Source organism: Dendronephthya gigantea, unplaced genomic scaffold (assembly GCF_004324835.1).
Source record: "Dendronephthya gigantea isolate DGI-Jeju-01 unplaced genomic scaffold, DenGig_1.0 000000F, whole genome shotgun sequence".
NCBI classification, from domain to species: Eukaryota; Metazoa; Cnidaria; class Anthozoa; order Malacalcyonacea; family Nephtheidae; genus Dendronephthya; species Dendronephthya gigantea.
Genome location: NW_021163010.1, coordinates 6,420,733 through 6,434,306, shown reverse-complemented (window position 1 = coordinate 6,434,306; position 13,574 = coordinate 6,420,733). Strand labels below are relative to the sequence as shown.

The following is a 13,574-nucleotide window of genomic DNA, read 5'->3' as shown; positions in this document are numbered from 1 at the left end:
TACTGGGGCATTTACCCCAGTAGGCCCTGTGCCTGCCCCAGTAGTGAACCTTGATTTCCTGATAGAATGGGCCCTTTTGTCACTGTAAAGGGTTGGTAATTTATTAGTTGTAACATATGGGCCTTGAAATTTGTTCAAAGAAATAAATACGTATGTAATTACGGCATTTACGTGAGACATCTGTCAGGGGCGGCGGAACAGGGGGGGCTAGGGGGCGGCTTTAGTCCCCCCAAAAATTTCATGAAGAATGCCAGAATGGGAGATTAAATATACAAATTACGTTACCACGAAATCGTCAAATTAATGCTCGCCGGCGTATCAAATGCTAATAAGATATCCTATATTGTGGTACGGATCAAGTGAATGTAAATTGACTTTCTTTGATCTTTCGTAGTTGTCTTTTACAGCAGATTATTCGTGGTTGTATAATTATTGCTATTATTTTCGGACCGCCATTTTGTTTGGAAATTATTTTGGGAATTTGAGAGATGATTTTTTAAAAGCAGAAGATATCACAACACGCGCTGCATGTGCCGTTTCAGTTGGCGGTGTTTGGCCATGAAAAACTACGATGAAAGCTGCAAGTAAGACTCTGAAATGGCCATTTCCGAAGATCTAGAGCATTGAAATTCCAAAAAAATTCGCTCGGCGCCAACCATGGTGGCGCCTCGTGAAATTAACCCCCCAAAATATATTATGTTCCGCCGTCCCTGACATCTCTATGTAATAGACGATTCCCTTTATTGAGATTTAGTAGCGCTTTGCATCATGGTTATAGTGGTATCTTTGATTGTCAAGCCACATGTAATTTTTTTGTCTTCACCTGTGCAAGAGCGTTTGGGAAAGTTAGGGCAGGTGTATAAGGAATGACCAACAGCAAAATCGTGAGGAAAACATTCAATATTCTCATTCAAACTGTCTTGAATGTCAGTGATAACACCATAACCATAATGCAAAGCGCTACTAATTCTTAATAAGGGGAATCGTCTATTACATATTTGTCTTGCGCATGGGCCCCAATACACACTTTACCCCACTAGTCAAAATTCCTTAAAAAATGCCCTGTGCGTAGTATGAACTAATCATTGATATTCCATGCATTTTACTATTTACCAACATGGGCATATATCACTCAACTGATAACACTGTATATAAAAACTATATCAAAAAAAGACATTGTTTACGTATAGTTTTGGTACACAACCTAATTCGAGTTAACATCGGAACTGATAACAGCGGCATGCAATAACCCAGTCAGAGAAATTTTATCACATTAATTATTCATATTATTATTTGCCATGCTCTCACATGCCTTCAAGATCACATAACTGACATAAGATACTGCATCGCATTTTAGCTATTAGCAATTTTAGTTTATTTTTTAATCATGCAGTTTACATCGTCACCTTTTCTCTTGATGTGACCTTTAGTAGGATAGGCTTGTTTGGTTGCATGGTCCCTTCTATTACACTTCGACTAACATCAGGTTCCCCGACGTATTCTAGACGATAATTTAGTAAAATCTTGCTCACCAAAATAATAACGATTGACTCGGCCATCCTCCTTCCCAGACACATTCTCACTCCATAACCGAATGGTAATGTAGTAAACGGATGAAATTCTTTCTTCTCCCCAGTTTCATCACGCAGCCATCGCTCGGGTACGAACTGCTTCGCGTCTTGCCCATAATAACGCTCGTCGATGGACAGCAGATGTTCGAACAAGAGAATATTCACACCAGCTGGGATATTGTAACCGATAACCTCGATGTCTTTACGAAACAGACGAGGAACAATGTACCCTCCGACTGGATACATGCGTTGCGACTCCTTCAGAGCCGCTTTGAGAAGCGATGGGACATTTTTCGCTGATAATTCTTCGTTTGGGCCAACGACAGAAGCAATCTGCTGATAAAGTTTATCCTGCAATCTGGATTCCGGGAAAGTTCGTACAAGAGCCAGAGACATGTAATGCTTGTTGTATCGACGCCTGCTGCTATTAATCCAATTATGGCAGCCATACTCTTTGGTGTATTCATGCCATTTTCAACAAGATACTCAAACACTGATTGTTTGTTCCTGGAATCGCTCTCTCGTCCTTGCTGCTTCGTTGCCAACACCTCTTCTATAATATCCATCCCTAAAGCAGGAATAGTGGCAAGATTTCTCTTCAACCGATAGTATGGCGGTGTCTTGATATACTTGTTTAGAGGAGTGGTGTAAAAAAGCTTCCCAACATTACGAACCATATCAAGAGCCGTATTCACAAACGCGACGGCTGCAGGTTCTGGCGGATGGTTGTAGAATCCAAGACGTTGGTTGAAAAAAAAAGAAGCAAACGATTCCACCATAAAGTACGCTAACTCCTTACGAATATTGTCCACCACGCCGTCGGACTGCTTGAGGAGATCTAATCGCTTCATGAAGTCATTCGCTACAGTATTTAGCACTGGAAATGATTCTCTGACTTCCTTCGGGCGCATCAACTTCGGCGATATGGTGGATCTTTCCGGATACCATGTTTCATAGTCGTTTGATGCGAGCCCAAGACCATTGTCGTCCTCAACAATCTCAGCGAGGGCTTCGAAACCGGGCCGCATCGGAAATTCTCGTTCGATGTTTAAAACTTTTTCTATCGCATCAACGTCAGAAATGTTGACAATTCGTGTGTCCAAAATTTGCTCGCGGTAAATCGGACCAAATCTTTCAAAGCGTTTTGATAAAACGTCAAGAATCTCGCCTTTGTTAAGCGCATAGCCCCAAAGATTTTGGAGAGTTCCTTTAGGACCTGGAATATCAGCAAACGGCAAAACTTTGCTGTTGCTCGACGCTGTTACAGACGATGAACTCTGTGCTTTAATCGCAAGCGACCAAGATGATCTGAGGAATCGTTTAGAGAAACAATTACGCGGAATAATGCAAGATAAAAACGCCATTGTCGCATAAAAAACTACGTACTGCCCGAAACCAGTTTTAATCAAGTTGAACACCGTACACGCACTCTAGCGACACGTATATAGTAGTTATATGATGATTAAAAAGTCTTTAAGGCTGACTGTACTGTTCAGTCATGCATGGTATAAAAAGTCTTTATGTTAAAGTCGAAAAAATTTTGTTTACATCTTTGAAAATCTCAGCAACATCATATTTCTAGTCAAAATGAACGGCTATAGTTTATTTTCCGAAAAATTTGAAACATGCGGCCCACTGGGCAGAACGGGTGCCTCAAAATCATTATTTAGAATTACCATTGAGTGGGTTCACAGAAAGAGGACGTCATCGTCGTCACGGTAACAACGATTATAGTGTAGTTATATTCTTATGGTATAGTTATATTCAAAAGTTTTACATCAATTAACGTAATTTTTGGCACGCAATGGCACGGCATTTCTAAACTTTGTTCTAAATATGCAGAACTAATGTGAGAAAAACAAAGAAAAAGTCTGCTTCGCGCGCAAAATTTCGCCTAGTGGAAAACAGGCTTTATAGTAGATACTGTAATAATCGATCTCGTCATTTAATTCGACCATTAGGCTTCAGACAGGCGTGGCCATAGAGAGTTTGTTGTTATAAAATCATTCTTATAATGCGCTTTAAGTCACTTGTTCAAGCCATTGTGATTTTTGGCATTGATTTACCCTCACCTATTCCCGGCATTACCACCCTATGCACATGAACCACGCTTGCTCTTGTCAGCTACCTGAGTAGCTCAGTCGCAAGAGCATTGCTGACCGTCATCGCAATTCGCAAAAGCGTAGGTTCGATTCCTGCCACTGAGGACCTATGGTTGACTCATTTTTCTTCAACTGTTCCTGGCTTGAATTTGAAGTGTGTATAATTCCACTCGAAATTGAGACCCTTTAAACCCTAGTTTTTAACCATGTTTTAACTTTCTAGTACTAATGCACCATGCACCTGCACTTAACAATTCGCGAAAATGATAAGTGACAGTTGCCCTATTAAAATTTAACGGAATGTTGGACGTCATTGGAATTCGTTAACTAACGTAACGCTTTACGGGCTAACCGTTTCCTGCCGGAGAACATTTGTAGTATGAACTGATCATTGATATTCCATGCATGTTTCTATTTACTAACATGGGCATATATCACTCAACTGATAACACTGTATATGAAAACTATATCAAAAAAAGACATTGTTTACGTATAGTTTTGGTACACAACCTAATTCGAGTTAACATCGGAACTGATAACAGCGGCATGCAATAACCCAGTCAGAGAAATTTTATCACATTAATTATTCATATTATTATTTGCCATGCTCTCACATGCCTTCAAGATCACATAACTGACATAAGATACTGCATCGCATTTTAGCTATTAGCAATTTTAGTTTATTTTTTAATCATGCAGTTTACATCGTCACCTTTTCTCTTGATGTGACCTTTAGTAGGATAGGCTTGTTTGGTTGCATGGTCCCTTCTATTATACTTCGACTAACATCAGGTTCCCCGACGTATTCTAGGCGATAATTTAGTAAAATCTTGCTCACCAAAATAATGACGATTGACTCGGCCATCCTCCTTCCCAGACACATTCTCACTCCATAACCGAATGGTAATGTAGTAAACGGATGAAATTCTTTCTTCTCTCCAGTTTCATCACGCAGCCATCGCTCGGGGACAAACTGCTTCGCGTCTTCGCCATAATAACGCTCGTCGATGGACAGCAGATGTTCGAACAAGAGAATATTCACACCAGCTGGGATGTTGTAACCGAGAACTTCGAGGTCTTTACGAAACACACGAGGAACAATATACCCTCCGACTGGATACATGCGTTGCGACTCCTTCAGAGCCGCTTTGAGAAGCGATGGAACATTTTTCGCTGATAATTCCTCGTTTGGACCAACGACAGATGCAATCTCCTGATAAAGTTTATCCTGGAAGTCTGGATTCCGGGAAAGTTCGTACAAGAGCCAGAGACATGTAATGCTTGTTGTATCCACGCCTCCTGCTATCAATCCAGTTATGGCAGCCATACTCTTTGGCGTATTCATGCCATTTTCAACAAGGTACTCAAACACTGATTGTTTGATGCTGAAATCGTTTTCTCGTCCTTGCTGTTTCGTTGCCAATACCTCTTCTATAATATCCATCCCTAAAGCATGAATAGTGGCGAGATTTCTCTTCAACTGATAGTATGGCGGTGTCTTGATATACTTGTTGAGAGGAGTGGTGTAAAAAAGCTTCCCAACATTACGAACCATATCAAGAGCCGCATTCACAAACGCGACTGCTGCAGGTTCTGGCGGATGGTTGTAGAATCCAAGACGTTGATTGAAAAAAAACGAAGCAAACGATTCCACCATAAAGTACGCTAACTCCTTACGAATATTGTCTACCACGCCGTCGGACTGCTTGAGGAGATCTAATCGCTTCATGAAGTCATTCGCTACAGTATTTAGCACTGGAAATGATTCTCTGACTTCCTTCGGGCGCATCAACTTCGGCGATATGGTGGATCTTTCCGGATACCATGTTTCATAGTCGTTTGACACGAGCCCAAGACCATTTTCGTCCTCAACAATCTCAGCGAGGGCTTCGAAACCGGGCCGCATTGGAAATTCTCGTTCGATGTTTAAAACTTTTTCTATCGCATCAACGTCAGAAATGTTGACAATTCGTGTGTCCAAAATTTGCTCGCGGTAAATCGGACCAAATCTTTCAAAGCGTTTTGATAAAACGTCAAGAATCTCACCTTTGTTCAGCGCATAGCCCCAAAGATTTTGGAGAGTTCCTTTAGGACCTGGAATATCAGCAAACGGCAACACTTTGCTGTTGCTCGACGCTGTTACAGACGATGAACTCTGTGCTTTAATCGCAAGCGACCAAGATGATCTGAGGAATCGTTTAGAGAAACAATTACGCGGAATAATGCAAGATAAAGACGCCATTGTCTCATCAAAAACTACGTACTACCTGAAACCAATTTTAATCAAGTCGAACACCGTACACGCACTCTAGCTACACGTATAGTAGTTATATGATGATTAACAAGTCTTTAAGACTGACTGTACTGTTCAGTCATGCATGATATAAAGAGTCTTTATGTTAAAGTCGAAAACAATTTTTGTTTACATCTTTGAAAATCTCAGCAACATCATATTTCTAGTCAAAATGAACGGCTATAGTTTATTTTCCGAAAAATTTGAAACATGCGGCACGCTGGGCAGAACGGATGCTTCAAAATCATTATTTAGATTTACTATCGAGTCGGTTCACGGAAAGAGGACGTCTTCGTCGTCACGGTAACAACGATTATAGTATAGTTATATATATAGGCTGTGGTTATATTCTTATTGTATAGTTATATTCAAATGCTTTACATGAATTAACGTAATTTTTGGCACGCAATGGCACTGCATTTTTAAACTTTGTCGTGTAAACAAGCATAATATGCAGAACTAATGTGAGAAAAACAAAGAAAAAGTCTGCTTCGGCGCAAAATTTTGCCTAGTGGAAAACAGGCTTTATAGAGCTGCATGCTAGCTACGAACACGTAAAATTTCAATCTATCACGTTAGATTTTCAGGTAGAGTTTAAAAGAGCTAAAGTCAAACTACAAGAAGTGCCGCGTGGGCAAGAATATCGCCATCGATAACGGCTGAAATTGCCCGAAATGACTCAAGGAGACAGCGAGTCCGAAGCTGCTCGTTTACAATAATCGCTAAATGAACAGGTACATGTCTATTTTTTGACTCGCGTACAGGAGGATGGGAGAAGTTAATTGAAATGCTACTGAAGTCTACCATCGTATGCATGTTTACAACTTCAACGCGAGTTTTCTCCTATTTAAGCTTATTTTATTGAATAACTTGTGGATATCCTCGTCTATAACAAGCATTACCATTGTTTTATTTTAAGTATAGAGATTGAGCGAGTCAAAGTTACTTGAAACGAAGATTAACCTGTTCAAATTAAAATGCAAGTTTTAACAATTGAGCATTTTAGATATATACCGGGTGTATGAAAAAAACTGCAAATACCACAGTTTGTATACATTAGAATTTCTATGGCTGTACAACTATAATTAGATGATTTAGATCTTCTGGGATTTGAAAATACGTTTCCACGTGCAGAAATATCACAATAAGCCGAAGGCCCCGTTTACACAATATCGGATTGCTTTCGGAGTGGGACAAATTTTGTAGCTATTAACAGGTAGTGAAAAAAAATTATTTTCGGAGATCGAAATAAATATACCAAATCTATCAACTAATAAGCATTTGCTACTAACCGTCAATTTTTTGGACGAAAAAGGATCAGGGCTTTCATCAAAATGTTTTAATACGACAAACGGTATATAGACTTATAGAAGTTTTTTTGCAATGTTAAGGTTGTTTGGTCTTGTCGTCACTCTTCCCTCCCCATTCAAAGGGTACCTATAAGTAATGTTCGAGCTTAGTTCAGCATTCTGTATTACAGTTTCATCACGCAGCCATCGCTCTGGTACGACCTGCTTCGCGTCTTGCCCGTAATAACGCTCGTCAAGGGACAGCAACTATTCGTATACATGCATGTGGACACTCACGCCAGCCGGGATATTATAACCAAGAACTTCAATATCTTTATGAAACACGCGAGGAACCACAAACATTGATTACTTGACGCTAAAATACTTCTCACGTTTCTGCTGCTTCGTCGTCGGTGGTGGATCTTATGAAGAGGCATCAATCATCCATATATATATATCGATCGCTTCACATGGTGATTGTGAAAATGGTCACATCTACTTAGCGCACGAATCAAACAATATAGACGGTTTCGCTTTTATACACAGGCCTATCGGCCTATAGGGGGTTTTTAATATGGGAAATCGATTCCCGGATTTAAAATCTACCTAAGCCTTTGCCTAGGTGCATTTTTCCGGTTGTTTACGTTCATTGAAATATAACAACACTTCAGTTCCTTCAGTTCGAAGGCAAGCTTCGCTATATACGGGAGAATTAATAAGACTGTGTAAAAAGAAATAAAGCAAATTAAGTGAAATTTGTATAGCTACTGGGACTATACCAAATTGAAATTGTGCTTATGCATAATGGCGTAACAAGCTGTGGCGCCTGCGAGGAAATCTGGTCTTAGTGGTCACGGCGGAAAATTAAAGCCTGGTTTCCATATGACGCCGACTTGTCGCCGACTCATTCTCTGTAACCATCCAAGGAGAAAATGATTTCAGAAAGACAAAAGATTTCACTCATCAGTAATCACCGACAATAATACTTTGTCGACGTCGGCGTCATATGGAAACCAGGCTTAAACTTCAAAATTCCCCGCCATGACAGAATGCCTTGCAGGCGTCACGGCTTGTTACGTCATTATGGGTAAAAAACATAGATTAAAAAATTCAAAAATATTTTATTTGATTTTATCATACTATTGTAAAGTTTCATATGCCAAATCTAGATATGAAATTTTCATCTACATAACTCCTTATGTAAAAATAGTGGTAGATAGATAGGTGGTTTAATAAAAATTACATAATTAGATTCACAAGAGTTAAAAAACAGACATTATATAAGTATACTAGGTTACCTACAGGTAGTGAATGCTGCCTTTATTGCATCTTGTATATCTGCAAACACGCGCTTGCGCAAGCCTAGTCATGCAGGATTGAATTGTAGAAAGAATTACTTAATCATGTAATCGCCAAATCGGGTTGGACAACAGCCTTGGAGAATGAAGCACTTACTTATTCACCGTTTATGAGGAATTTTATGTAAATTGTTCTTTTTGTTTGGGCCTAAGTTTTTGCTGAATAGATTAAATGAACAAAGATGAAGCATGTGCAAGTTCGCCAGCTGTTTTATTTTGAATGCACGTGATCATAATAGTAGGTTGTTGTGTTACTGAAATCTAGTTATTTAAAAAAGATAACGTAGTTGTGAACTCTTCACATGTGACTTGAAAACTTGGCTAATTGTTTGAGATTGTCTAACTTTCGCTAGGAGTTTTAAATTTACAACATCAATTAGGCCCGTTACAGACGACGAACTTTCCATGTGCCGAACCTAATGCAAACAAGATGCCCGCTAGGCATTAACCTCGCGTGGCTCCACCAGCATACCCTCACCCCCTTATTTTGACGATAATCGTCAAAGAGTTCACGTCTTTAATCGTCTTCATCGATTTATCGAACGTTGCTCCGTCGACTGTCGAGCATATGCGATCGCATGGCGCATGCGCTGCCCGATCGTTGGGTACGCCCGTGAGGTGTTGTAAATTTCTCGACCCCATAGGAAAATAACGCTACTGGATTTAAGACCTCGCTGTGCTTACGCACGCGAGGTAATTAGCAAAATCCTTTGTTTCGCAGATTATTAATCGAGACTGCAGGTAAGCAAACAGGATCATGTGCCGTTGATCGCAAATATATCTCTAAATAACAACGTGCTCATGCCTTTCGCAGAGCCAGCAAAAGCTAGGCGATATAAAGAACAATTACTTGATGATGCAATTTCTGTTTTAACAGAATTTTTGATATCATTCTGTTCTACTCTCCTCAAGTTGGTGTTAAGCACGGTAAGTTGCTGTCAGTAAAAGATAATTTTTTGTAAAGTTTTATAGATATAAAGATATTTTACCACTTCCGATTTCACTCGCTGTATTTACTGCGCTTTTGGTGGTGAATGATTGCATTTATGGTACTTTACTAATAGCAAGTCAACCAATGAACACAAAAATCTTTGAGATTTGGCATGAAGAGGAGTAAAAAGGAAAGATTGACTATGTTGTCCTTGGTCATAAGACATTTCAAATTTTAACTGCAACTGACCAGATAAAACAAACGTTTTGAAGTCAATTCACAACATTCGATATCAAAATATATAGAACACTTCAAAACACAGAAAAAGCAAGAGGCATGTAAAATACACACCAAAAAACGAGGCATGTAAAATACACACCAAATAAGTTTAAAACAAACCAGCAGCAAATATATCAATACACAGGAATATGAAAAATGCTGAAATATTTTAAATAAAAGAAGTGTATTTGAAGCTATATGTAAAAGTCCAAAGTCTAAATTTGGCAAGTGAAATAGGAGGTGAATCAATGTCAATGCTATATAGTGGTTCAAAGTCCAATAGTTCAAGTCCAAGGGGCAAAGATCAACACACACGCAAATATATAAATTAAATAGAGAATATCATTCATCAAAAATAATGAAGATTAATAAATATAAGTTGATTGAGTCCTCTGTTTTTCAAATATTTAACGCTATGCATAAAAAGCCAACACGTGTTATCCTAAATTCGGCAAGTCAAATCGAAGCTGTATGAATGCTGTATCAAATGTCAATGGTATATACTGTATGTATCCGAGAGGCAAAGAACGGCACACACACAAAGACTGAATAGAAAATATCAATTATCATTCACCAATAACAATAAATATCGACAAATTTAAGTTGACTGAGTGCCCTGTCTTTCAAATATTTAACGCTTTGCATGTAAAGAAGCCAACAGGTGTTATAAAATTCAAAGTTCCGGCGCAAAGAACACGCACAAATATGTAAATTTAATAGCGAATAATTATGAATGGCAATGCGCATAAATGTCAATAAATATAAGCTGTCTTTCAAATATACAACGCTTTGTTGTTTGAATGTTGCGAGTGAAATCGGAAGTGGTAAAATATCTATATATCTATAAAATTTTACAAAACATTATCTTTTACTGACAGCAACTTACCGTGCTTAACACCAACTTGAGGAGAGTGGAACAGAATGATATCAAAAACTCTGTTAAAACAAAAATTGCATCATCAAGTAATTGTTCTTTATATCGCCTAGCCTCTGCTGGCTCTGCGAATGGCATGAGCACGTTGTTATTCAGAGACATATTGCGATCAACGGCACATGATCATGTTTGCTTACCTGCAGTATCGATTAATGATCTGCGAATGTAATAATCAGCGAATAAATGAGGGTAAAAAAGCTAAGAAACTGGCAATCACAAATTTTTTTAACTGTTCACCAGAATGCCCAATGGAAAAGCCGAAAAGGAAGCACATGGGAAGAAACAATATAATTATATAAAGTTGATTCACGCATAGCATTGTGGGTCTATCTAATGTTCGACCACAATGCAATGCGCTAAAGCAAAATTTAAAAAATTCCCAACTTACATCAATTAGGTCTGCTGCCTTGCTCGCTCGCCCCAGGCTCGCTCGCTGCGGCAGCAATAAGATGGTTAATATATTGCAATATAATTGCCTAAACTAAAAACAAAAGGTTACTAAAAACTTTTCTGTACACATTGCTGGTATAAAGGAATGTATAAAAGAATGTATAAAAGAATGTGAAATTTCCCGTCGAATTCGGCGGGAAGGTTACATAGAATAATTTAATTTGCAACATGTATTAATTAAGAGCAATATCTAAGGAACCAACTGATAATACATACTCCTTAAAACATGTCGTTTCTTTTTGGCGTGAATTTTAGTAGGATAGGTTTGTCTGGCTGCATCAACGCTCCTTTTATACTTCGATTAACATCAGGTTCCCCAACGTATTCTAAACGATAACTGAGTAAGATCTTGCTCACCAAAATATTGATGATTGACTCGGCCATCCTCCGTCCAACACACATTCTCACTCCATAACCGAATGGTAATGTAGTAAACGGATGAAATTCTTTCTTCCCCCCAGCTTTATCACGCAGCCATCGCTCTGGTACAAACTGCTTCGCGTCTTGCCCATAATAACGCTCGTCGAGGGACAGCAAATATTCGTGCAAGAAAACATTCACACCAGCTGGGATGTTGTAACCGAGAACTTCGAGGTCTTTAGGAAACACACGAGGAACAATATACCCTGCGACTGGATACATGCGTTGCGACTCCTTTACAGCTGCTTTAAGAAGCGAAGGAATCTTTTTTGGAGATAGGTGCTCATTCGGGCCAACGGCAGAGGCAATCTCCTGATAAATTCTATCCTGGACATCTGGATTCCGGGAAAGTTCGTACAAAAGCCACAGACATGTAGTGCTTGTTGTATCAACGCCTGCTGCTATCAATCCAGTTATGGCTGCCATACTCTTCGGCGTATTCATACCATTTTCAACAAGATATTCAAACACTGATTGTTTGATGCTGAAATCGTTTTCTTGTCCTTGCTGTTTCGTTGCCAACACCTCTTCTATAATATCCATCCCTAAAGCATGAATAGTGGCGAGATTTCTCTTCAACCGATAGTATGGCGGTGTCTTGATATACTTGTTAAGAGGAGTGGCATAAAAGAGCTTTCCAACATTGTAGATCATATCCAGAGCTGCATTCACAAACGCGACGGCTGCAGGTTCTGGCGGATGTTTGTAGAAACCAAGACGCCTATTGAACAGAAACGAAGAAAACGATTCCACCATGAAATACGTTAACTCCTCGTGAATATTGTCTACTATGCCGTCAGACTGTCTAAGGTGATCTAATCGCTTCGTGAAGTCATTCGCCACAGTATTGAGGATTGGAAATGTTTCACTGACTTCCTTTGGGCGCATCAACTTCGGCGATATGATTGATCTTTCTGGACGCCATGTTTCATAGTCGTTTGATGCGAGCCCAAGACCATTGTCGTTCTCAACAATCTCAGCGACAGCTTCGAGACCGGGCCGCATTTGAAATTCTCGTTCGTTTGTTAAAACTTTTTGTATCGCATCAACATCCGAAATGTTGACAATTCGCGTGTCCAACAATTGCTCGCTGTAAATTGGTCCAAATCTTTTGAAGCGTTTGGATACAACTTCAAGAATCGCACCTTTGCTTAACAAGTACCCCCAAAGATTTTGGGCAGTTCCTTTAGGGCCTGGAATATGAGCAAACGGCAACACTTTGCTGTCGCTCGACGACGCTGTTACAGACGACGAACTTCGAGCTTTAATTGTCATCGACCAAGATGATTCAAGAAATCGATTGAAGAGAAAATTCAGTCGCGGGAATGAACAAGATAATAAAGCCATTGTTACATAAATTCGATGATAATTCAAACACCACACGAATATTATAATCACGAATTCACAGACAGCGGTTATTTATGTGAATAAACAGCGTTTGTGTTTTTGATTTTATCTACGCGATTATATATGGAGATTACTGCCTTACTGGCATATAGTGCATGCATGCATGTATAAATATAATACAAGGTTTGTCGAGGTTACAACGTAAATTTCCCCGTGGTCACTGATTATTATTTTTTATTCATTTCATTTATCATAGCATATGTATTGCACACGTACCATTAGATTATATTTCCTTTAAGTTTTTAAAAAATAAATATATTCAGGAACGTTTATAGAATGCAGCTATACTATCTCGGCAAATTTTAAAAAATATAGTTACGTAACTTCATATCGAATTTCTAGTATAGGCACAGCTATCTTTTAATTTCTATTCTTACCATGATAAATTACTGGTTGAAGGGAATACAGCTATTTCATCAATTGTACTGCAGCATGTAGCCAATGATTACACCAATCGCGAAAGAAAACAAAATACAGGGCGCAGTTATTTGCATACAAGCTAGACACGGCTTGCAAGGAGGAACTCAAAAATGAGTGAAA

At 39.1% G+C, this 13,574-nt stretch overlaps 3 protein-coding genes across 3 annotated transcripts; all 3 read right to left on the bottom strand.

The window, feature by feature from the left end:
• Nucleotides 1-1,394: 1,394 nt before the first annotated feature.
• Nucleotides 1,395-2,935, bottom strand: LOC114521128 (cytochrome P450 10-like). The gene is made up of 2 exons (XM_028541542.1): nucleotides 2,058-2,935; nucleotides 1,395-1,929 (listed from the first exon to the last, which is right to left on the bottom strand). The coding sequence occupies exons 1-2, from the start codon at nucleotides 2,933-2,935 to the stop codon at nucleotides 1,395-1,397; spliced, it is 1,413 nt and encodes a 470-aa protein (XP_028397343.1).
• A 582-nt stretch (nucleotides 2,936-3,517) lies between these two features.
• LOC114516839 (cytochrome P450 10-like) lies at nucleotides 3,518-6,005 on the bottom strand. The gene has a single exon (XM_028536427.1). The coding sequence runs from the start codon at nucleotides 5,913-5,915 to the stop codon at nucleotides 4,374-4,376; it is 1,542 nt and encodes a 513-aa protein (XP_028392228.1). The 5' UTR covers nucleotides 5,916-6,005; the 3' UTR covers nucleotides 3,518-4,373.
• A 5,402-nt stretch (nucleotides 6,006-11,407) lies between these two features.
• Nucleotides 11,408-12,983, bottom strand: LOC114518442 (cytochrome P450 10-like). Its single transcript, XM_028538434.1, has one exon. It carries the CDS (start codon nucleotides 12,972-12,974, stop codon nucleotides 11,427-11,429), a length of 1,548 nt encoding a protein of 515 aa, XP_028394235.1. The 5' UTR covers nucleotides 12,975-12,983; the 3' UTR covers nucleotides 11,408-11,426.
• Between the last annotated feature and the right edge of the window lie 591 nt (nucleotides 12,984-13,574).

Coding starts and splice junctions, on each gene's coding strand:
- LOC114521128 (XM_028541542.1), bottom strand. CDS start 2,935: ATGGCGTTTTTATCTTGCATTATTCCGCGTAATTGTTTCTCTAAACGA. Junction 1,930..2,057: donor AACAAACAATCAGTGTTTGA/GTATCTTGTTGA, acceptor CCCGGAATCCAG/ATTGCAGGATAAACTTTATC.
- LOC114516839 (XM_028536427.1), bottom strand. CDS start 5,915: ATGGCGTCTTTATCTTGCATTATTCCGCGTAATTGTTTCTCTAAACGA.
- LOC114518442 (XM_028538434.1), bottom strand. CDS start 12,974: ATGGCTTTATTATCTTGTTCATTCCCGCGACTGAATTTTCTCTTCAAT.